Source organism: Daktulosphaira vitifoliae, unplaced genomic scaffold (assembly GCF_025091365.1).
Source record: "Daktulosphaira vitifoliae isolate Bord-2020 unplaced genomic scaffold, ASM2509136v1 Scaffold_2, whole genome shotgun sequence".
Taxonomy (NCBI): domain Eukaryota; kingdom Metazoa; phylum Arthropoda; class Insecta; order Hemiptera; family Phylloxeridae; genus Daktulosphaira; species Daktulosphaira vitifoliae.
Genome location: NW_026099573.1, coordinates 3,603,236 through 3,629,500, shown reverse-complemented (window position 1 = coordinate 3,629,500; position 26,265 = coordinate 3,603,236). Strand labels below are relative to the sequence as shown.

The following is a 26,265-nucleotide window of genomic DNA, read 5'->3' as shown; positions in this document are numbered from 1 at the left end:
TTCATAAATCACCAAGATAAAATAAATACACTTAAAGCTCGCCAAATAAAANGGACCATCCAACCACTCCCTGAGGTCCTTCGCGACCCCGTCGCACGGGCCCACTACGACCGGGGTGTCCGCATGGGTCGTAACGACGCACTTCGCGATGCGCGCAGTGCACTCGGTCCCTCGTGCAACTCAGCCCACACTGAGGGTACGGGCCCCGAGCACCCCGGCCGCCACCTCTACCAGGAGGGTGATAAATGTTGCGGCCCAACATTTTGGGACCCGGCAACCCACCCCCAGCTCGACAGGTGTACGGCCCCTAACAGCCCTGCTATCCAATCGCGATACACGAGCGGATAGTACCCGACTACGACCGCTGATGTCATTTCGCGCTGCGCGACCTGACATCACCGCCCTCAACCCTCGTCCCCCACGACGACCGCGCGCCCCCAAAAGCGCGGGTCCGCCGTCGTCGGCCCCCCCCTCGGCGAGACGGTACTCCCCGTCCGAACAGTGACGCCGCGAGCAGCGGTATAAGGAGTACATGTTAAGACGTTGGGGGGTGGCCGTCGGCGAGACAACAACCACCGCGACGACAACCACAACGACAACAACCACAACAACGACACCAGCAGCAGAACCTGGTCCGGCAGAGGAGCCCATGGAGCTGGAGGAGGACCTATTAGAAGACGCCATCGAATTATTCCTCTCCTGTCCCCCATCTCCTGACCACGCTAAGGAAAAAGAAGACTAAACAACACCCTCCACCACCCTCGTTCGCGTTATGCGATCGACCACCACCAAGCGCGATCACGCGCGAACAATCGGCTCGTCAGGACAAACAACGTAAGTATTTGCGGCCTTCACCGTGAAAGCGGTATAATTAGCTATTTATTCCCAATTGGTAATCGCGCCATGTGTATCCGATTCACTGAGTAGACCGGCGGCTTGGCGGGGGGGTATTTGACACAGTCCCGCGTCGTTCTCTATACACGGAGCCCCGCGACCCGTGACACCTTTATCAGCCGTCGCCCTACTACGTGCATATGGTAGTTTGACTGACTAACACCGCGTGCGATACGCCACGGTACAAAGTCCAGCAAGTGCCGCACGTCCATCTACGACCCGCCGCAAATATACGATAAGTAATCTCCGTGACGCCTTACTGATCGGATCGCTCGTCGTCTGCTCCACAACGCCGAACATTCAATTACGAACATTGTGCCTTTATATATATTTACATAGATACTTGTCATTATTGTTTGCTACTTTCTGTTTCCGGATATTACGTATATATTGTGTTGTCGACGCCAATAAAATATTTCACGTTCACTTTGAACCATTAACGTGTTGTGTTTTCTTTCTAATATAATAACACCCCGCGAGTGCGGCAGAATACTGACCGCAACAAGTCTATGAATAAACAAACAGTTTTAAAAGTTTTATACTGTAACGAAGTAACAGAAATTTTAAGTAGTACGCAAAAAAATCAAGAACAGAAAAATAGGTATAACTTCGAAAAAAATAGTACTGTCATTATGCCATGGCAAGTAGAATTATCAAAAATGAATCATCGGATTATTGCAGTAATTAATTTCGAACTTAAAGAGTGTTGCATAATAGACCCAATGAATCCTACTAAAGATCCAAAATACAATCAGCAAAAGTTTCAAAAATTATATAGAGGGTTAAAAACACATTGTACTTATGTTAAAAAACCAATTCCTCAAGTATCATTGGTTCAATGTCAAGCCAAAAACATACCAAAACAAGTTGATGCTTATAACTGTGGAGTTTATGTAATATACTACGCTATCACAATAACAAATAAGTCACATTTCGACAAGAAGTTCAACCCTAATAATTATAGATACGAATTAAAAAGTTTACTGCTAGAAAATTCAGGTGACATGGCAAACATATGTTTATATTGCCAAAAGTATATAGAACATCACAGCAGAATTGAATGGGTGTCATGCACTACATGTTGTCGTCGTGTGGTAACTGATTGTATAGCTGATGAGTATAGATTAAATGATTACAAACATTTTGATTTCTATTGCATTTTGTGTGACAAAACTAATAATTAAGTAAAACTATTTATTATAAAAATGTTATTTTTAATGAACAACAAATCGTCGTCTCCCTAAAAAAAATCGTTTTTTATTAATATAGTATATTTTAAGTGAAAAATCTAAACCTTTAATTTTGATGGATGGATATAAATTTTGTTTTCATAAAACGTTTTAAATTTTTACCTTCATATTAGTAATTATGTTGACAATAATTGACTACATTTTAGCTTCGATGTATTTTATTTTATATTAATTCAACTTAAATATTTTTATCTCAAGACAAAATAAGAGTAAAATATCTTCTCTGCTTCTCATCGAAGCTAAAAAAATTTTTGGGAGACTTAACAGCCAACCTCCTCGTGGTGTCTCCTGGGTAATGCTAATAGGCTGAAGTATGAAAAATTATAAATTTTTATCGTTTCAATAGCCTAAAGTTTAGGAATGAATTCNTCGTTTCAATAGCCTAAAGTTTAAGAATGAATTCATATGTCTACTGAGAATCAACTCAAACATCTTCTAATTTGCCCAAGGAAATTGTAAATGTAAGTTAAATTAATATAACACTTATGTAAATTGATGACCTTATCACTGTGGCCTCCACTTTTATTACCTAGTTGTACATTTTTTTAAAAGTAATAACAGTGTAAAATAAAAATTAAAAAATAATGTGTATAAAGAAAGTTTCAAATTAAATTTTTTTGGTGAGGGTTTGTGGTACATTTTTTTCATGATTTCAGAAAACGNTGAGGGTTTGTGGTATATTTTTTTCATGATTTCAGAAAACGCCCAAAATTTAAAAAACAAAATAAATTCGTTTTTAAAAATATTTTTTAAAAAGTTATACTAGCTTAATGTCAAAATCAATATTTTCAAAAAGGTGTTAAAAAAATTTACTAAATTGAATGTATTATAAAATTTGATTATAATTGTAAAAATCCATAGTGAAATTTAAATGAAATTAAAAATCATTTTTTTTAGAAATGATTTATATAGCAACATTTTAGCAAAAAATTTGCATTATAGAATAGTTATAGAAAACAAAAAACCCAGCACAGGGGGGTCGCGGCACAGTGGTGACGTGGCATAGTTGGATCAAGTATAATGATATCTGACAGTGATTAAAATCACTATCAAAAAAAAACGCTTCGATGCAAATCTTTAGATAGTGTTTAATTTTAAAAAATTGGTGGATTATTCCAAAAGCTTCATAAACTGCTAGTTCCTTATTAATATCCTGATTAAGACAAAGTATGTAGAATAAAAAAGAGATTATTAGAAAATAGTATTTCCCATAAAAAAATTATATTGATCAATACACTTTTCAATAAGTTATAGCATTATAATGTTAAAAATGTAAAAAATAAAATTGAGAATTTTCACACAATAATAGCATTTGGTAGCCATTTTCACCTTGAAGATAAAATAAAGTCCGAAATTTTTTTTTTCCATGATAAAGTATATTACATTAGCTTTAATTTAAGATATATATAAAAGTGTCAGACTTTCCGGAACACTTTCAAAATTTAAGTTGAAAAAGTCAATTTTTTGTGAAAAAGTTGTCATTTTGAATCCCCCCCTGTAGGCAGGTAAAAAGTCAGATTTATAAAAAAAATATACCAAATGATAGGTAAAGACATCATGCATCTACAAAAAAAAGAATTATATTGATCCATACATCTTTCGAGAAGTTATAGCATTATAAAGTTAAAAATATAAAAAAGAATTTTTTTACAAAAATCGTATTTTTTTTATTAAGTTTAATGTCTGTTTTCACCATGAAGATAAAATAAAGTCCGAAATTTTTTTTTACCATTATAAAGTATATTACATTAGCTTTAATTTAAGATATATATAAAAGTGTCAGACCTTCCGGAACACTTTCAAAAGTTACGTTGAAAAAGTTCTACTTTCTATATGCATTTTTATGTTTTGAATCCCCCCTGTATTTAGGGAAATGGTCCGATTTAAAAAAACAGTATGTCGAATGAAAGATCTATATAAATACTACTTCTCATAAAAAAATTGTAATGATTCATACATTTTTCAAAAAGTTATAGCATAATAAAGTTAAAAATGGAAAATACAAAATCGAAAATTTTCACACAAAAATAGCATTCGGTAGCCATTTTCACCATGAAGATAAGATAAAGTCCGAAATTTTTTTTTTTCATGATAAAGCATATTACATTAGCTTTAATTTAAGATATATATAAAAGTGTCAGACCTTCCGGAACATTTTCAAAATTTAAGTTAAAAAAATTAATTTTTTGTGAAAAAGTTGTCATTTTAAATCCCCCCTTGTGGGCAGGTTAAGGGTTAAATTTATGAAAAAAATAAACCAAATGAAAGGTAATGATATTATGCATCTATATAAAAAAGAATTATATTGATATGTTCATTTTTGAAAAAGTTATGGCACTTTTAAGTAAAAAAAATTGAAAAAATTTCGAAAATTAGCGATTTTTAAATTTGTAATTTCTTTGGAGGTTTCCCCTATTTACGGGGAACGAGGGAATTTTTTTCAATTTTTAAGGGTAATGTCTTCAACTAGATACGATTTGTATAATTGTAATGTTTGTAATGAAAAGCATTTGTGCATATTATAATATAATGCTCAAACTAAAAAAAAAATTAATCATCCGTTTTATATAATGTTTAAAATCACGAAGTTTCTCAGTTAATCCAATTAGTACAAATAAGCCGTAGAAAATTTAAAAAAATAATAATTTTTTAATAAAATTACACTTTATTAATTATATAAATTTGACTGGTGCTAAAATAATACCGCCTCTAAAAGTGTCGCTAGGTGTAACATCCCATCGGTATCCCTACTTAAATAGATCCTGACCACCAACGTTGATCACCATTGATTGACTTAGTAATTAACATAGTACTCAGTAATATCAAGTATAAATAACAAAACTGGATGTATTATTCAAATAAATTTTTATTTGAAAATGATTTGACTTTTAATAAATAGTTAAAATAACTAAATTACTTGTTGAAATCGCCTTTTTCCATGTTTGACAAGTGTGAACTTAAACAATTCTAAATTATAAAATGTATTATTTTTTAAACATAAAATTTTAATTATATACAGAATTCTTACTTTGGTACACACTACTACTTCACAAAAACACGTACTGAAAATGATATTAAATAGTTTTAATTTGTTATTAAATTTAATTAGAGATATAACATACTTGTATATATCACACTTATGTATAGATAATAAACTAGAATACAAACTCGTGATAACAGATGAAACCATTTTCTTTTAAGTAAAACATTATCAGTCCCTATACTACGTGTACACATTTATTTTTTAAATTAAACAGTATTATGAATAAATTGTTTGATTTAATAACACAAAGTTGGTATATTTAGTTCAGTTATAAGTACTGTTTAAGAGAGTTAGAAAAATAATTTACTATCTATATTTGTGGTATAAATTGTTATCTGACAATGATAACATTATTATGAAAAAACACTTTTATTTGAATGTGCATAAAATACACACACATATACAGAGTGGCCCACCACTCACTGACAACTTAAATAACTTTTGATCCAGTTAATATTTTTAGCTGATTTTTTTTTAAAATAATAGTTATACGTTAGGTCTATAGCTATATCTCAATAATTAATTTTTTTACATTTTATTAAAAATATTAATTATTTTTAAATTTTAAATAAAATGTAAAAAAAAAATCTAAAATAGCTATTTTGTAGAGTAGAATTTAAGAAAAATTTTAGTAAAAAAATATCTTATTAATATTCAGTAGTAAATATTCTGTAGCGTTTTGAAGTTTGTGAAAATTTGAATTTTCATGTATTATTTTACGGTATTAAACATTGAAATACGTATTGAGAAAAGGACAGAAGAAAACGCTATCTTTTCAATATACTTTTGAATGAGAGTGATAAGTAATAATTGCCTTATCTAATTTCTTATCATGGTATTAATGCCAAGTTTGTAATGTATACACATTATCATCATATGTATACACAGTAATCATGAAAAGATAGCGTTTTCTTCTGTCCTTTTCTCAATACGTATTTCAATGTTTAATACCGTAAAATAGTACATGAAAATTCAAATTTTCACAAACTTCAAAACGCTACAGAATATTTACTACTGAATATTAATAAGATATTTTTTTACTAAAATTTTTCTTAAATTCTACTCTACAAAATAGCTATCTTAGATTTTTTTTTTACATTTTATTTAAAATTTAAAAATAATTAATATTTTTAATAAAATGTAAAAAAATTAATTATTGAGATATAGCTATAGACCTAACGTATAACTATTATTTAAAAAAAAAATCAGCTAAAAATATTAACTGGATCAAAAGTTATTTAAGTTGTCAGTGAGTGGTGGGCCACGCTGTATATACAGGGTGATTTTTTTATCATAACCCACTCAATTACTTACAGAATAATAATAATTTATACATTTTTTTTTATTATTATCTTTAGTTACACATTATTCTTGAATTATTAACTATGTAATACTTTTTAAGTTCATCCCTTATGCCTGGTAAGGGTGTCAACTTTGTTTTTTTAAATGGTAACACATATTTTTAATTTAATAAAATGTTTGAGTTTTTAATTCAATAGTAAATGGCATTTGAATTTTTAATATAACTTAATTCGCTTATTAGATATAAACATTTAAAGTTTCAAATTTTTGAGTTAATATATAGGTATAATACACAAGGGATTACAAATACAGGTATCTAATGGGTTTTTTATGATATTGCTATCACAGTCACGGATTGTTTATTATCAATTATGACTCTCAATAGATATACTTTTTGTATTGTCAGTTAGTGTATTTATAAATCACAACAATGTACCTTACTACCATTGATAATAACAATGCTGTGTACCTGCTAATATCGATGTCATAAAAAATCAATTAGCTACCTGTATTTGTAATCCCTTGTGTATTATACCTATATATTAACTCAAAAATTTGAAACTTTAAATGTTTATATCTAATAAACAAATTAAGTTTTATTAAAAATTCAAATGCCATTTACTATTGAATTAAAAACTCAAACATTTTATTAAATTAAAAATATGTGTTACCATTTAAAAAAACAAAGTTGACACCCTTACCAGGCATAAGGGATGAACTTAAAAAGTATTACATAGTTAATAATTCAAGAATAATGTGTAACTAAAGATAATAATAAAAAAAAATGTATAAATTATTATTATTCTGTAAGTAATTGAGTGGGTTATGATAAAAAAATCATTTTGTATATATATATATAAATTTCTTTATAAACTTCATTATAAATTTTGAAAGTTTCCGATTTTTAACAAAAACATAGTTATAGATATCTATAAATATTCTAAAATTATAGATCACACTGGACAATGTAATAGACAATGTGTAATTTAGAGGCGTTCGGGTCATTAGACATTAAAGTGAAGTATTAACAATTTGATATCCGCCAACCTGTTCGTAAAAGAAGCATTTATGACACAACTAACAAAAAATATATTGAACATTATCAAAATATAAAAAAATTAAATACCGTCATAAACGCTGACGGCTCAACTAAAATAAATTAACAAAATAAATATAAAAAAAGAAGGGTATTTTTTTGTCACATTACAACTTTTAATCGATATTATATTTAAGAATTTTGAAATGAACAGTAATATTTTCAAAAAATAACCCTCATGAATGATTTCTATGATTGTTAAATTTTTTCTGTGAGTATTTGACTTTAAAAGTTTAAAGTTCTGTTAAATTTTCTTTTTTTTATGTTTATCATTATGCACAATCGCATCAAAACGTTTTATGATAATAATGTGAAACCTTATCCAATATCAATCTATAGTGGAGCCTTCGTTTTAACTGTAACCAGCATAGTAAACTAAACTGTGAAAACATTTTCACAAATTTTTCTAAAAAATATCACGAATTTCAACTATTGTCAAAATTGTACAAATATATAATTTTATGTTTAACATTTAAAATTTTAGCTTCGTTGCGAAGCTATTGATTTTATTTTTCTGAGTTTTTTTTTGTGACCGGTACACCAATACTCTCGCTCTTATTGAATTTTTGCTTAAAAATTTGTCAAAAGATCACAAAGTGTACCTAGTTGAAGTTATCAGCGCTATAATTTGGAAAAATTTAGTTCATTTCCGGTAATAAATGTTCCTACTTTCTCTAAGCGTACATTAAATTGAAGTTAATACTTTGTATTTGAAAATGAAAAAATAAAAACTGTAATGCTCCAACTCCATTTAACTGGATTCACTTAACTGTACTTTACTTTCTTACCATTGAAACCATTTATTAATTTTTTTTATTTCTTTTTCCAACTTCTCATTGTCAATTTTAGCTAAAGCCAATTGTTTTTCAAAATTGTTTTTGTCCCTAATAGTCGATACTAATGTATGTTTAATGTCAGCAAGTTCAGCATTCAATGCGGAATCTTAAAACACATATTTTTACTCCGTGAGTATATACAATTATTATATAAAATAGTTATATCCCCTAAATATTTACTTTTTTCAAGAGCGTCTTCATCTTTTCTTATTAAAATTCCCTCTAAAACAGCAAATAAATATACTATATCTTGTTTACTACTCAGAGCACTCCTTTGCCAAGATGGTAAGTGTTTTGTTGTGAAGTCTATCAAACTTTTATATCTAAGTATTGAAAGTAATACATAATTTGTATGTTTTATGGTGCGTAATGTGTTTATATAGATGAAAAAAATAAATATTATACAATAAAAAAATAGCTATTACAATTAGTTACTTTTGAAAGTGTTCAACACTGTTTTCGATTATCTTGTGATGCATGAATGACAGTTGTTGAAACGTCAACGATCCAAATCCTTTAGTCGCTATTTTGTTCAATAAATGTTTAATGTTTGATCTTTGTACTAATTTAGTCTGATTAGATTCCATACCATCACGAAACTTTGCTATAACTTTAGGAATTATATTTTTATTCTGTTGAAATAATTTACAATGTTGATCTTCATCGATTGGTGTCTCAATATTTTTTACATTAATTGCTGTTAAAATATCTTCAGTATAACTCTTCTTTAATTTCTTCCCAAACTTATTTATTATTTCGTAATTAGAAAACTCTTTTGTATTTATATGTTTTGAGTTTAAATTTTCCCCTAAATTTGTATTTGCAACATTATCGCCAGTATTATTCATAGTCATTTGACTTTTATGCTTATTGTTACATTTTCTTTTAGTAGAACCAAATTTCTTTTGCATTTTAGTAATCGACAAAAAAGCACTCATGCATATTTTTTTACAATCAGTTATTATTAATTTGAAATAATGGGACGGGTCCGTGACGCCGAAGTCAATTTTACCATCTACGTTTTTATTAGTATTAACATTTAAATCAATATTATCATTTGGGAAAATTTTTAAAGACTTATAATTATAATTATTATTATTCATAGCAATATTTTCTAAACGTTTAATTTCTCCGCAAATTTCATTGTTGACAAATAAGCAATCCCCACATATTTTTTTCAATAAATTATTTTCCTCATTTTTTATCTTCAAGGCTTCAGACAAATCTTTAACCGATTTCTGATAACATTTTTTTAGCTCTAGATTACCACAGAAATGATTAAAAAGGTTATCAATAGTGTCACAAATATTAAAACATTCAAACAAAGTTTTTGAAATAGTATTTTGAACTAAATTAGCTTCGGTATCAGTTTGGCAATAATCAGTTACTGTTGGTTGATATTTTTTTGGAAAATTATCTAATTCATCTGTTTGTAAAAACGCTTCAGAAGTTTCAATAAAAGTTTCAGTTTCTTTATCCACAATATTAATGGTGTCAGTATATGTAAATTTATGATGATTTTCTGGGGCCAAGGAAATAGATAATACTGATTGGTAATTAGTAACATTCACAAAGTTTGGTATTTTAATATATTTACTATTTACTACTAATAGTGAGGATAATTCGTTTATTTTCTGTTGAGCTAAGTTATTCTCTTCACTTAATATTTCAAAGTTTTTTTGTGCTTTATATAAGAAACACTTATAGTTATTTTCAGTCTTCTCCATACATTTATTTAATTCTAAAATGACTTTTTTTTGCTTTTCTAATTGAAATTCTTTAGCATTAAATTCATTGACTAGATGTAGATAGTCGTTTAATTGGCTGGCTAACTTGTGTGTCAGATTTTCGATTTTTCTCTAAATATTTTATAATATTAAAATAGTTTATATAACAAGTGCAATAATTATTTGGATAATTTTACTGCTATATTACAATATAAATTCTACGTCCTAATACATAAAAGATTGGTGAATGCTATTATGTACATGCGTATGCCACATGTCTTAAAACTGAACTACTTATTAGAATAAAGGGCCAATTCCAAATTTTAATTTTTTTTATAAAAAGAATATATATATATTTTTAAATATTAAAATCTAAGTGTCTTATCAATTACTAATAAGAGTTGCATTAATTAGTTCAATTCGCAAAATAATTTATTTTGTTTTAACTTTTATATGATAATTTTTACCTGGAAATTGGGCCTTTGATCTAATAAAAATTTAAAAAAAATTAATCCTTTTTTATGTGTATTGGAAAAGTAATACTAAAAAACATTTTTTCAGTATAACATATAAGATATTTAATCAAATCAATATTTATTTTAATAGAATCATTATACTTAATATTAATTATAATAATACTTGATTCAAACTACATTAGTTTAAGTCATTGTATATTTAAATCCTTATATGCAATCAAGGCCATCATTTTAACACAATTCAAAATAAAATAATAATAGTGATTACGTTAAAAAAACGACATATTTTGAAAAAAAACTAATTTGGTCCTTACTACATTAAGTGATTCAATTATTAAGATCTAAGTAAAGTAATAAATCTACAATTTTATTCACATTTTGAATTAATTGAATTCTCTTATGTTTTTCACACGTATCCTTGAGACTCTCATTTTGATCATGTAATTCAATTATTTCTTGTTCAACTTTATATTTTTCATTTTCACATGATATTAGTTTATTTTCCAGCTGTTTATACTTCATGCAGTATTCATTTGACAAAGATTTTTCATGAGCCAATTGACGAGTGACTATGCCGTTCAATTTCGATTGTATCCCTGTAATGTAAATACTTTTTTCAAGTTCATTTAATCGTTTTTGAACATTAAAAGTATGTTGACTTAATGACAATTTGGAATCATCCATATCAAAAAAAAAAAAAATTTAATAATAGGCTTTTATTAAATAAACAACATTTATCTTTTACAAAATAATAATAATAATAATTTAATTTTATAAGTATGATAGCCAGTTCATTAAAAAATAGTTGAAATTTTTATTAATGTTCACCGATAAATGAGTTAGTATCATCACAGCTATACATATAATATATATTATTATATCTTAATTTTTAAAATGAAAATTGAATGTTAGTGGAATTTAAAAAATAAATTAAATCTTTTGATTTCTCAATAATTCTTCTCATTCAATACGATTGTGAGAAATGTTGGATAGTTTACGGAAATTTCAATTTTTAATTGTCATGTGATATCTTCTTGCTTTAGGCTTTGACCTTAATAAGTTTAACGCTAAAAAAGCATTTGAAATCTGAATAAGAAAAATCATATAAATATGTTTTTTTGTTTAATACTGGGGAAAAAATTATTACTTGTAGTACAGAACAAAACAGTGTAAGTATAATAACAGGATCCAACAACTTAGCTTCAAGTTTTTTTACAACATTAAAACAACCAGAATGAGCTAATCCATCAAACATGAAATTGTCTTTATTACATCCATGGTTAAAACACGAATGTGGTAATTGTATACTTATTGCTTTATAACTGTTAGCACCGTACAAACCACAGCATGAAAACTAGTATAGTTAATTACTTAGTTTTATTACGTCAAAAACATATATAGAGATAAACCTATAGTAGGGAGTACTAGGGTGCTGTAGGGTCCTCATTGGAACATATTGATCGTATCAAAAAACATTTACGAGTAAAAAAACGGGAGCAAAGTGAGGTCGTGGCACTGTATAAACGTAACATAGTTGGGACAAGTGTAGATGATATCTAACAGTGATTAAAATTACTATTATAAGAAAGAAACACTTCGAAGCAAATCTGTAGATAGTGTTTAATTCTAAGAAATTAGTGCATAATTATAACAGAAACACAATTCCTATTTTCTTATATCCTCATTAGTAGTTCTTAGTTTTAAAAGTATATTTATGAATAAATATTTATTATAACAATTTAATATAATATGAAATTAATATTTATTTATTAAAATCATAATTTTTCCGGAGAAATAATAAAATATGATATAGTAGTTTATTCGTTAATTCTATGACATATATGTATAAACATTAAAGGGCTTAATGCAATAATTTATAAAAAAATTTGTCCCGACACTTTTTCTTCTACATTTAAACGGCTGCCGTAGTTAAAAAAACACTATTTTTGTGTTAAAATTTTCGATTTTCGAATCGAAATTTTCAACTTAAAAATGCTATAACTTGTTGAAAAATGTATATATCAGCACAAAATTTTTTTTTTCTAAATACATTATAAGTACATCTTTCATTTGACATACTTTTTATTAAAATTGGACAATTTCCCCTTATATAGGGGGCGTTCAAAACTTGAAATATTGTAAAAAACATAAATTTTTTTCAACTGAACTTTTGAAAATGTTCCGGAAATACTGCGTCCTTTAAACATATATCAAATCAAAGGTTATGTTATATACTATCAAATGAAAAAAAAAAATTTGTCCCGACATCTTATCTTCTATGTGCAAATGGCTGTCGAAAATTTAAAAAAAAATGTAATGTTTGCGATAAAAATTACATTTTATCGGGATGTTTTTTGTACTTAAAACTGCCATAACTTTTTCAAAAATGAACAAATAAAAATAATATTTTTTTGTATTGAAACCTTAGATATTTCCCTTTCATTTGATATAATTTTTTTTGAAAATCTAACACTTATTCTGCTCACTGGGAGGATTTAAAATAGTAACTTTTTTACAAAAAATAACTTTTTCAACTTAATTTTTGAAAATGTTCCGGAAATACTGCGTCCTTTAAACATATATAAAATTAAAGCTTATTTTATGTACTACAAAATGAAAAAAAAAAATTTGTCCCGACACTTTTTTTTCTACATTTAAACGGCTGCCGTAGTTAAAAAAACACTATTTTTGTGTTAAAATTTTCGATTTTAAATTTTCAACTTAAAAATGCTATAACTTTTTGAAAAATGTATATATCAGCACAAATTTTTTTTTTCTAAATACATTATAAGTACATCTTTCATTTGACATACTTTTTATTAAAATTGGACAATTTCCCCTTATATAGGGGGCGTCCAAAATTTGAAATATTGTAAAAAACATAGATCTTTTTCAACTTAATTTTTGAAAATGTTCCGGAAATACTGAGTCCTTTAAAAAAATATCAAATTAAAGCTTATTTTATGTAATATAAAATGAAAAAAAAAAATTTGTCCCGACGACCTATCTTCTATGCGTAAATGGCTACCATATTAAAAATATGCTATTTTAACAATTTTTTTTTTTTTTAATTAAACACTATCTACAGATTTGCATCGAAGCGTTTTTTATGATAGTGATTTTAATCACTGTCAGATATCATCTATACTGGACCCAACTATGCCAGGACCCCACTGTGCCGCCACCCCACTGTGCTAGGTTTTTATTTTTAATATGATAAAAATAATCATTGCAAAAAATCAATTTAACCTACTTTTTTGGTCTGTGAAAGTTTATAATGAAAAGATGAATTTATTGCTATGATTTTAGCTCAACTTGCAAGATTGAAATTGACATCATTAATTAGAAAATTTTATGAGAATTTCAAAATAAAATGAATGGACGTCAGAAAATTTAATAATTACTATTTACAATAAATTTATCAGAAATGCTCAATATTTTAAATTTTAATAATTGGTGAATTATTCCAAAAGCAACATTGACCACTACTTTATTAACTATATCCTGATTAGTAATACTTTGATTTTTAAGTATAATATTTAAATAAATATTTATACAGAAATTAAATATAGTAAGAAGGGTAAAAATGGGAAAACTAGGCCACTTCAAGGATACTGGGCGCGGTCAAATGAGCTGCTAAAATGAGGCACTAAAAAGAGGTGCTAAATTGAAATTATGATAAACATTTTTACGTGAACAATAGTTATCATCGGTTATCAGACGCTTAGGCGAGGATATTTTCAATATCATTGTACAATAATGATCACTATCGTATTCATTTAATGACAAAAATGACACCACCGGTGGTGTTATACCTTTATACATTTATTCTTTACTATATCACCGGTTCAACGCTCCGTATCCTTGTCACATACGTGTTTAATAAGCATTATTAACATACAATTGTTTTTTTGAAAACTAAAAATGTATTATTTAATAAATTTAATATTTTATACGCCCAAAATAAAAACCATGAACCAGCCAGCTAGCTAATACGTCAATTATTCATAAATATACTCTAGATTTAGTTTAGATTTATTTTATCATTTTAATGAATAAATAATTTATTTTATTTTTATTGAAGCTATTTAGTTTACATCCCTATCAATATGTAAGTTGTTTAAGCGTAATAAAACTAACAACAGCGCGGTTAGGTCAAAAATGTTGGGTATGCAATTGAAGAATTTGAAATTGGAACGTGGATCAATTGGTTTTATTGGAAGAACGCCGATATGTATAAGAATATATCGCACCCCTAGATCTAAACTGTTGTAACTCAAAAAACCTCTTTTTTCACAATTCAAGAAAAACTGATATTCGAGAACTCGCGTGATTTATTTAATTTTCAAAAAAAGAATACGCAATGTAGGATGTTCTGAAATATCATGGTATAGTTATAATGCATTTTTTTGTGTAGAAAGCTGTTTAATTAAGAATTTTTTAATTACGACAGTTTTCTACTATTCAATATAAGAAAAAAAGTTAATTATTTTGAGTTAGCACAGTTTTCTTGACAAAACTTCAAGTTACTATTTTTATAATGACAAAAATATGAACAAGTTAATTCAAATAAACAGTTTATCATAAACTGCATTTCAATTAGCAATAATAATATGAAAAAGAGTGAATTGAATGGAAATGGAAGGAATAGTAACAACGCTTTTTACTCATAAATATATTTGTATTAAGATTAAAATCTTATACATAAAAAAACGAAAAACAAAACGTAAAGAAACTTTTTACAGCAAAATATCGCCTGTATATCAACATTCTATATCACATAAAATCAAAAGTGCTTTGCTTATAACTAACAAATTATAAATAGGTAAACTAGCTTATAACTAATCAGGCTTTCTTCATTGAAAAACTCTATAGGTATCTATTTTTTGAACTTAATTGTTGTCATTTAGAATATTTTTATAGTAGAAATCATAGTAAGCTTTTGGAATTACATTTTTGTCAACCAGTTCTTTGATACCCTTTTTTTTAGCTTCAGTTAATGGAATTTTAGCTACATAGGCTTGCCGCAAATCTTGTGGAAAATCTTCTTGATTTTGTCGGGTTCTTTTTCTCTGCGCTACAACTTTTTTAAATTCTACATCAGAATAGGATGTTTTATAAAAGAATGCACCAGGAGTTTCTTTCTGTACACGTAGCATTTTAATATTATGTCACTTAACTTGTTTTTTGTCTTCACTTACAGTAAAATTTTTACCCCATTCTTCTTGAACAGTTTTTAGGTCATAAAAGTTCTCATAAGTTATTTCTTTAACCTTATAAGATTGGCCAGTTTTCTTTGCAGCTCGAATCAATGTAGAATATTGGTTTAGTACATATTGGACCTGATTGAGTATGCTTCTTAATTTGCTTTTCGATAACACTGTGGACGTTATCTCCCTCATTTTGGGAGTGACCACGTAATAAAAATTTATGTGTGATCGACCCATTTTAAAAACCGCATATGCATACGCAGATAGTAAATATTTATTTTTTTGCTGCCCACAGCAGTTATCGGAGTAAAATATAAGCTCAATATCTTTGCCTGTATTAGCCGCTAATTTATCTTGAATGTAAGTGATGACACAACTTCCGATTTCCACAGCACCACGTTTGCCTTCTGTCTCGTCCCAAAAAAAGCAAACTACATCCTTGGCCATCAAATCGCTCACAGTAAAATTAAAGCAGTTTATCCTTGATTTATAATAAAATAAAGACACTTGTCCTTTAGTCACTGGTATCACTGCCTGTAAATCATACACCGCTACTTCAACATCATTTCTATGTTTGTCAGTCTCCTTTTCTGTCTTTGCTAATTTTTTTTTAACACGCTTATATTAGTTTCACATGTTTGTTGTAAGTTTGTAACTCCACGCGGCACGTGTTATTATGTCACGTATCCCGTCGTCTATGACCTTGAGACTAGACCGTCGTAACGCATTCACCCCACCCCCCTTAACAGTCGACACTACACTATTTTTCTGTATAATTTTATTTTTGGTTTTCGTACCCGTATACACGTGCGTGTCATCAATTATATATATATATATAACAAATTTTTATTGTGACTGACACAGCCCCGCGTCGCTTCATTATACACGATGCCACCTTTATCAGCCGTCGCCCTATTATGAGTATTTGACTGACCAACATCTCGCGTTATACGCCGCGGTACAAAGTCCAGCAAGTGCCGCACGCCCGACGACGTCCCGCCGCAAATGATACCGTAGTCTTCTTCACGTTGTCAAAGTGACAACGATCACGAATCGATCCGCACTCGCGCACCGTCGCCATCAACGCTGCTAACCTGTTGACGCCCGAGGATAACGCGTATCCAATAAATATATAGTTGAGACCGCACAGGCTTATTAGATTATTCGCGTAAATACACTTACGCACACAAGTTATGTTTAGGTATAATCGACACCACCGTCAAGTCGCAAAAACAATACTGTAGCGACAATATATATATATTGTTATATTATCCGCATAGATACACTTTCGCATACAAGTTAGGTTTAGGTATAATCGACACCACCGCCAAGTCCCAAAAACAATACTGTAGAGACAATATATATATATATATTGTTATATTATCGGCATAGATACACTTTCGCATACCAGGTAGGTTTAGGTGTAATCGACACCGCAGTCAAGTCGCGAAAACAATCCAGAGAATATATATATTTAACAAAGGTAAGAACATGCACGTACGCATATGGAATAATCCACCAATTTTTTAAAATTAAACACTATCAAAAAATTTGCATTGAAGCGTTTTTTTTTTTTTTGATAGTGATTTTAATCACTGTCAGATATCATTATACTTGATCCAACTATGCTACGTCACCACTGTGCCGCGATCCCCCTTTGCTGGTTTTTTTTTCTATTTGAGATTAAATCACTCAATAATGTTTATTATTTTTTGTGTACATACATTTTCCTAAACTTAGTCCTAGCGCAAACAATAAAAATTTGTTTATTTGTTATCTTTAGTTACACATTATTCTTGAATTATTAACTATGTAATTTTTTTTAATCTCATCCCTTATGCCATGTAAGGGTGTCAACTTTTTTTTTTTAAATAGGAACTCATATTTTGAATTTAATAAAATGTTTGTGTTTTTAATTTAAAAGTAAATGGCATTTGAATTTTTACTATAACTTTATTTGTTTATTAGACGTAATTATTTAAAGTTTCAAATCTTTGATTTAATATACATTTATAATACACAAGGAATTACAAATACAGGTAGCTAATTGGTTTTTAGGACACCGATATTTTCAGGTACACAGTATTTATTATCAATGGTAGTAAGGCACATTATTGTGAGTTCATAAATACACTAACTAGTAATACAGAATAAACTAAACTAATAATTTGGGCTTTCTTGAGAGTGGGTGTTAAATATTTTTCACGGCTAGGTTTTTGTTTAGGATATCTATACATGTATTTATATATCATGTTTCTCTGTTGTTGACTAACAATATAAAATAATCTATGATGAAGTCATTCTATTAAGAAAAAATAATTTTAAGATCAAAAAATACTACATTTTTTAAATTTACTTCAAACTGAAATTCATTCCATCTTCTTTTTATGTCTGCTTCAGTACTATAACTTAAAAAACTTATTTTCATTTCATTTTTAACAAGCATTTCTTGATCTACTCTGCGATTAATAATAACTATCCCAAGACCAAATTGAAACCATCCACTGGCAATCATAACAATGCAAATCTGACCACATATTGATACTGTTGTATTGCTTGGATAGATAATACATATTATGATGGAAATGGTCTTAATAAAAGGATCTGAACACTTAAGTATAATTTATTCCTTTATTAAAACACCATGTTAAAAGATCACACAATACTACTGGCTTTTCTATAACATTGTGATAACTATGTTATCTAAAAAATGTTACTAACTAACTAAAATGTGTTATCAATACATACATATTCAAATAGTATTAGAAGAATCAGGGGGATTCAAACAGGGACATCATTTGGGTGGGGGGCCAGGTTCTGCAACGAACCTCTAACTTTAAAAACAATCTCAATTGGCCTGCAAAAATAATGCACCAATTTTTTATAGATCAATTCATTTTTCAAAAACATTGTATTATCATTGTTACATGGGTCAATAAACAAATATTCTGGTAACAATTAATTGAGTAAACAATAAATAAAACTGAACTATTGACATTCGTACCGGAGGCAGGATATTGATATTGAATAATTAATGATATTAATTTTCTTTGTCAAAATGGCTGCTGTAATTATAAAACATGCTATTTTTGAGTTCATATTTTATTAAGTTTTGGCTTCGATGGGAAGCTGAGAAGGTATTTATTTTACCATGTTTTATTTATTTATTTTTTCTGTGTCTGTCACTACTTTTGTTCAACTCTCACTAGACCGATTATTCTCAACAATACATCAAAAGATCACAAATCGTATTTATTTGAAGACATCAACCACAAAAATTGAATATTTTTCCTAGTTCCCCGTAAATGATGGAAATTCCCCAAAACAACGATTTTTAAAATCGATAAATTTCGACATTTTTTTCTAAAAATTGCCATAACTTATTGAACAATGAACAAATGAAAATAATTATTCTTTATATTGAAACCTCGAGTAATTCCATTTTATTTGATAAAATATTTTTGAAAACCTAACCCTTTATCCGCCTACAAGAGACGATTCAACATAGTAACTTTTTCACAAAACTTAACTTTTAAAAATGTTCCCGGAATACTGCGTCTTCAGATATATGTTACATATATTTACACACATTACGAGCTGTTGCTCGTTTTTATATATAGGGCAACCTCTGTAATTCGCTGGATGGGCTCCTCCACACAGTACACTTTTAGGTGGTTAGTCTAGTTTTTTGACTTATTACTGACATATGTGAACCGTCACATTTGACGCAACGAGGTTCGTGATTTTAGTATCTTTTCGCATGGCCGAAATTTTGGCATTTAAGGCATTGAATTGAGTTATTATTAAGTATGAGCTCTTCAAATTTTATTTTTGAGTGGTAAATAGTGTCGACTTTGAATATTTCGTTGTTGTTTATGTCTGGTTCAAAGTCAACAAAAAACAGAAAGTAATTTTTTTGTATATCTTTGCAGAACATAAATGACTTGTTTAACATTAAAACTAAGTTCAGTTAATTCTTCCTTAATAATTTTGGGGTCTGTAGAATGGTGTAAGATTTTTAATACGACACGAAATGGTTTATCTTGTTTGATTTGGTACGTATGATAATCAACATATTTTTGTAAAAGAATGTGTACAATTTTTCGATATGAATCGTGGGTTTTGATTTGAAGTTTTAGACCAGATGCGTTACTTTTACAAGTAAATGCATCCATGTCAATAATAATTTTTATTCGCCTCACAAAAGTTTACGTAATTCAAATCAGATTTGATGAATATAGGTGGAGGGAGGTTTGTATAGAGTGGGTTCATTTGTTTGTTCGGTTTCCATGTTATCATAATTTGTTTGTAGAGGAGTATATCGGTTTAATACTTTAATATTATTATTAGATGTACCGCTGTGTTTTGGTATAGGAGAGGATCCGGGTGATTGTGTGTGTGGTCTTTTATTAGGTGATAAAACTGTTATCCAGTCGTCATCTAAATCATCTGTAATGGTTTTTTGATGGTCATTTGTAGTATTAAGTATTTGGGAACGATTTACAATTGTTATCGGGGTTATCGGAGTGTCTAATTTTAGATAATGGAGTTAACCGCAGTTTGTGATTATTTTTCATTCTGAGGCAATTAGTAATGTATTAATTTTTTACCTGGATTCCAAAGGATCGCATTGATATTAATATTTATCTTGTATCTTGAATTCGTAGATTTAAATATTTTAAACAAAACTACTTCAATATTAAACGATAAAATTAACGTAAAATTATAACAGAATATTAGCAGGAGCGTAACACGAGACGTGTGAACTCTATGGCAGCTGAAGGCTATATATGCAATTTGAACTATTACACACTTGATTTACGACTTTAACAATTACGATTGACCTTAATTAACCATTAACATTCTTAATTTATTACTTTTGACGACGTATAACACTAATTACCATGGCGGCATCCTTTGGTCCCCAGAACCCGCTATTTACATATTACTATCACAGGGGGGTTGGAGCACAGTGGTGACGTGACATAGTTGGGTCAAGTATAATGATATCTGACGGTGATTAAAATCACTATCATAAAAAACGCTTCGATGCAAATCTGTAGATAGTGTTTAATTTTATGAGATCGGTAGATTACTTCAAAAGCATCCATAACTCTTATTCCGTTCATTTTATTCCGATTTATAATTATAATATATGAACACATAATAATTATAGTAATTAAATTTAGTATGAAATTGATATTCAATAATATAATATTGTAATTTTTACGGAGATATTATAAAAATAAAAAAGAGTTGTATATTCATATACTTTTAACGCGTATAAAAATTTAAAGGGATTGATGCAATACTTTGTAATAAAAAATTTTTGTTACTTATGAATAAATGCACTAGACTACAAGGAACTTTCATTAGAAACAAAAATATACGTTTTTAAATCAACTTCTCGCGATGTTTTCATATGTGCAAAACTTTTTCAATTACTTCGAAGTTTTAATATTATTACTTATTATTAAAAAATAAATATAATTTTAAATAAATATAATATAATTTTATATTTATGTATAAAAAAAAAATAATTAACAAAAAAGAAATTGTTTTAAAGTAATATTGATTATAAGTAATACTGATTTTGATTATTAATATGTTAAAAATAAGGAAAATGACATATTTAACCTATTTTATTAATCGTTTAAAGTTGATTTTTATGAACAAAATAACTAATTTATTTTACCATAACTTTTAGCTCAATTGGCAAGTTTGAAATTTACATCATTAAATAAAAAATTTTATGAGAATTAAAAAAATTGTATCGTTAATATTAATACGCAGTCAGGAAATTTTATAATTATTATTTATAGTAAATTTTTAAAAAATGCTCAATATTTTTTTGCATTTTTATCGCAATAGATAATTAAGTTATTTGACGTATCGTTGAAAAAAGTAGGTCAAGTTAGAGCAGAGAAAATAAATGATAGTCACAAAAAAATATCTTCTCAGCTTTACATCCAAGCTAAAACCTAAAATATAGTAAAATAATTTTAATATGAATAAGAAATTTCTTCTCGCAAGGGGCGACTACAGTGATGGGATCCATGATCTTTATTAGAAGTTATTTATTTGAAGTTATTGAATCTAAATGAGATAAAAATCATAGGAGTTGAAAATTTATTTTAACTTAAAAAGAATTAAGAAAAAATGCAAAAAATTCCTTGCTATATGCTAGATGGAACCTTGTACCTTTAGCGCGTAAAACAAAAATTTTACCGACTCAGCAACCGTACGTCGCCAACGTCAGATGAAAAAAGTGGCAGTTTAAGCTAATTCGAATTTCAAAGTTATTTTTCTCGACTTAAAAAAAGCAAAAAAATTTAAATAAATTTAATTTTCTATGCTTTATCAATTTGATTTTTATAATATTTATGAAAATCTGTGTATTTTAAAATAAAACAAAATAAAAAATCCAGTATTTTAACACAAAAATAGCATTTTTTTGAATACGGTAGTCATTTTTACCATGAAGACAAATCCAGAGGTAATTTTTTTTTTGTCAAATTAAAGTATATTACATAAGCTTTAATTTAAGATATATATAAAAGTGTCAGTATTTCCGGAATACTTTCAAAAATTAAATTGAGAATGTCCTAGTTTCAATACATATGTTTAAAGTTTTGATTCCCCTTGTATAAAGGGTTATTTATTTATTTATTTCATCATAATGGATGATTACGCCTGTATAATTTATTATACCATTATTAAACTATTTAATAATGGTTTTATTATTAAATTGTCTTCTGATTTATTAACATGAGTAGAGTTTTTTGTTATTTTTTTATTAAATCTAATGATTTGCCAAACTCATTTACTATCATGTTTTCTTGGTAAAGATTTAAACTAGAAAAATGCTCGAAAATAATATCTGCACTAGGTGTGTGAACCACCTGAATATAACATATCTAAATCAACGTTAGTAAACTTTACATTTGGTAGATTATAATCTCCTGCTAAAATGAACTGCGTACTGTTATCGAATAATGAATATAGAGAGTCAATTGTTTCAATATGTGTCGTATAAATAGTAACTGGGCTTGTAGGTGGTATATAACATGTACCTAATATAATTTTTATGTTCTCATTTGCGAACCTGTTCAGCACTATAGCTTTTATAAACACAGATAGCAATTCCACGTCCACGTACATAAGAACCAGTAGAAACACTACGGTCGAGACAAAAGACACTGTAATTATCAAAACCTAATTCAGAATCAATTATATCAGTATTTAACCATGTTTTTGTCAACATAAAATAATCTACATTAATTAAAGGAACATTGCATTTTAAAAATCTAATTTTGGTTCTTAAACCTCTTACATTTTGTAAATTTTTTTTTTAATAGATATATTATTTACACAGTTTGCATTATACTTTTTACAATATGAACAGAAGTAAGTACTATTTGGTCTATCAGACGGAGAGTACTTTAGTTTTTTGGACAAATTTTTGGTACACCATTAACATACTTGATAATTATATTGGTGTTTCTAGCTTCCCGTTTTTGGAGCAATTCTTCTCTAAGGAGTTTGATGTTACTCTGTTGAGTTTTCGTTAAGTCAGAATTTATGCAGACATGCTTTTTTTTTTAATTGAACGCAATTTAGATTTAGATTTTAGTAAATATAATACGTTTGATTCATTTTCAAGTTGTATGTTTTCCACCGATACGTTTAGCATGAATAATTTTTATACTTAAATTTAAGTCGGATATCAGCTCATTTGCGATTGCTGATGGACCATTATTGGTTTCGTTTGGCGACTCTGCTTTGTTGAAAATACAATAACATTTTTACTTTTTAAGATTCTATTTTGCGCTTCTAAAATCATTCTAAGATCATCTCTTCAGATGACGGATTTTTGGCAAAATTATTAGACTCAATACTTGATATTTTATCACGAAGACTATTTACTTCAGATTTAAGAATATCATATTCTTTTTTAAGGTTATTTATAGAGTTCAACAGGCCCACAAGTGTGTTGTTTAAGACGGAGAATTTTGTTTCGTGCCTCGAGAGTTTATCATTTATAGATATGATTTTTTCATAATGGAATGTTTCTATTTGTTTAACTTTTTTCATTCCATCATTGAAAGTAAACTCGCTACTTGAACATATGGATGAAGAAGAAGATGAATTAATTTATAAAGGAGTATTAATTTTAGTATTTCTTGACATATTTTCAGATTATTAATTTAAATTGAGTTTATTATATGTTGTAGACTTGGGTAATACTCATATAGATATTTGAAATAAATAAAGTATAATTTCCCAATATGATATTTAAACTTTGGACGCAAAGATATGACAACACGGTCATATAATCAAACGGCACTATACACTATATGTATTATTATAATATATAAGATAACTCTTTAACTACATGCACAAAATACGTCCAACTCGCACGAAAGTCGGTAATGTACTAATCCGATTTACAAAAAAAGTGTGTCAGATGAAAAACGTATTTAAAAATTTATTAAAAAATAATAATAATATTGATCCATAAATTTTTCCAAAAGTTATAGCAATATAAATTTAATAATACGAAGACAAGTCTAGGGGTCAAATTTTTTTTTTTTTTAAATAAAGTAAATTTAAAAGCTTTAATTTAAGGTATATATAAAAGTGTCAGTCTTTTTTGAACATTTTCAAAAGTTAAATTGAAAAAATTTACCATTTGAAACCCTTCCTGTGGGCTGGTAAAGGATCAAATGTTCACATATATATATAAAATGATATGTAAATACCTAAGGTATCTACAAAAAAAAAATATAATTATTCGGTCAGATATCATTATACTTGATCCAACTATGCTACGTCACCACTGTGCCGCGACCCACCTGAGATGGGTTTTTGTAATTCTGTTTATTACATTCAACATTGAATATACTCAATAAAGTAATTATAATCCGTTTAATATTGTTATATATCTATTGACTGTTCTTATAAAGAACACTTAAATATTGGCTACTGAAACGGAAGGCTATGTTTTCTTTTAATAATTACGTATTGATTTTATTTGAGAGTTCAAATAAGTTCAACTGGAAGTACATAATTGTGATAAATCACACTAAATATCATACATTCTTGTAAACGAAATACTGACTACAGAAAAAAGTAAATTAATAAACAGAAAAAATATTGATTGGATATGTTTTAATTTACATGTGTTGCAGCTGCAACATAATAGTGTGTTGTTAACTTAAAAGTGTGTACTCGGACCGGTTTAATCATTATCACGCGACTACTCCCTACTACTCAAGTAGTAGTGGATATCGCTACTACCGGCCGATCAGCTGTTCACACACTACACACCAAACACAACACATAACCGCAATATAGTATAGTACAACATTGTATTGCGTAACAACCAGTATATACACATTGTTTTTTTTCTATTGTTGAATTTCGTATATTTTCTTGAAAACGTAATTTAATTTTTGTAACAGGAAGAAGTTATTTTTATATCATAGCATTGATTGTTTACAAAAATCTTGTTGCACTAATTGTGACTTCCTTAAAGCTACTAATTAGCTAACGGAAAGATTTATTGTTGCTACTAATTAGTAAAATTAAGCTAGTCAATTGTGATATTTAAATTTGAGTTACCAAATTGTAGTCTTAAGTTCATTTGTTATTATTGTGATTCATGTTTTAGTTTTAGGTAGCATCTCTGGCCAGCAGCTCTGCGAATTGTGAGTACCATTGTTATTTATGTATTATTCATTTTTGTTTTCTTTTTCTCAATTTAGCGTAGTTATTATTGAATTAAATTTTGTTTATTATAATTATTGAACTGATTTAGTGCTGTCATTGAAGTTGTAGAGTTATTTTTTGTCATTATTCTGTTATATTTTTAGAGTTCATATTTTCATTATTATTTGTTGAGCCAGAAGGGCTATATTCATCTAGTCAACTCATTTATTAAATTATTATTATTAATTATTATAAAGTTTTTGTTGAGATATTTATTTATTTAGTTAATTAAGTACACACAAAACAATTACACACTAACACATCTGTCACTACATAGATCTCTGGTTGCTGCGCAGGCGACCCCTCCCACCACCAGTGATTCTAGTTACATACATCACACTACGCAGCCTGATCGGTATTGGTGCAATTAGCCGGTTCGGGTACGCACTATAATATTTAGTGCCCCTGGCCCCAACAACATGTTTCTTTTTTTCTGATTTATATACTTATATAACCCATTATTAGCTTTGGTTTCCTATTAATTTTTTTTTTTAATTCTTGATCATAACTTAATTACTACTTTGGTTGTTTTTCTTTAATATTTAATGTTTTTATTATATATATTTTATTCTGTTCATTTGATTTTATAATGTTGAGACTACATTTAATTTTATTTCTTCTTCCTCGCCTTAGTCTCAACTACTTAGGGTCGGCCACCCT

General features: G+C 28.3%; 2 protein-coding genes across 3 annotated transcripts; both read right to left on the bottom strand.

Annotated features, from left to right (window-relative positions):
• Nucleotides 1-630: 630 nt before the first annotated feature.
• LOC126898791 (probable ATP-dependent helicase PF08_0048) lies at nt 631-10,174 on the bottom strand. Of its 2 annotated transcripts, XM_050673141.1 has the most exons (6): nt 8,857-10,174; nt 8,602-8,744; nt 8,374-8,527; nt 5,173-5,206; nt 5,062-5,111; nt 631-1,401 (listed from the first exon to the last, which is right to left on the bottom strand). In XM_050673141.1, the coding sequence occupies exons 1-6, from the start codon at nt 10,146-10,148 to the stop codon at nt 1,254-1,256; spliced, it is 1,821 nt and encodes a 606-aa protein (XP_050529098.1). In that variant the 5' UTR covers nt 10,149-10,174; the 3' UTR covers nt 631-1,253. The 2 variants fall into 2 exon arrangements, 1 of the variants encoding a protein (XP_050529098.1); XR_007702381.1 differs by lacking the exons at nt 631-1,401; nt 8,374-8,527; nt 8,602-8,744; nt 8,857-10,174 and adding an exon at nt 5,267-5,544 and having other exon boundaries at nt 3,104-5,111.
• Nucleotides 10,175-11,541: 1,367 nt separating this feature from the next.
• Nucleotides 11,542-18,464, bottom strand: LOC126898874 (uncharacterized). Its single transcript, XM_050673284.1, has 3 exons — nt 18,191-18,464; nt 11,772-11,978; nt 11,542-11,710 (listed from the first exon to the last, which is right to left on the bottom strand). The coding sequence occupies exons 1-3, from the start codon at nt 18,347-18,349 to the stop codon at nt 11,630-11,632; spliced, it is 447 nt and encodes a 148-aa protein (XP_050529241.1). The 5' UTR covers nt 18,350-18,464; the 3' UTR covers nt 11,542-11,629.
• Nucleotides 18,465-26,265: the final 7,801 nt, after the last annotated feature.

Excerpts from the sequence above, each read along its gene's own strand:
- LOC126898791 (XM_050673141.1), bottom strand. The coding sequence starts at position 10,148 with ATGGAGAAGACTGAAAATAACTATAAGTGTTTCTTATATAAAGCACAA. Across the intron at positions 5,207-8,373 it reads ATTAATAAATGGTTTCAATG|TACGTGTTTTTGTGAAGTAG; the intron begins GTAAGAAAGTAA and ends TATCATTTTCAG. Across the intron at positions 5,112-5,172 it reads AAGTAGTAGTGTGTACCAAA|AATTGTTTAAGTTCACACTT; the intron begins GTAAGAATTCTG and ends TTTATAATTTAG.
- LOC126898874 (XM_050673284.1), bottom strand. The coding sequence starts at position 18,349 with ATGATTGCCAGTGGATGGTTTCAATTTGGTCTTGGGATAGTTATTATT. Across the intron at positions 11,979-18,190 it reads GGAATGAATTTCAGTTTGAA|TTTTCATGCTGTGGTTTGTA; the intron begins GTAAATTTAAAA and ends TAACTATACTAG. Across the intron at positions 11,711-11,771 it reads TGTTTTGTTCTGTACTACAA|ATTTCAAATGCTTTTTTAGC; the intron begins GTAATAATTTTT and ends TTTCTTATTCAG.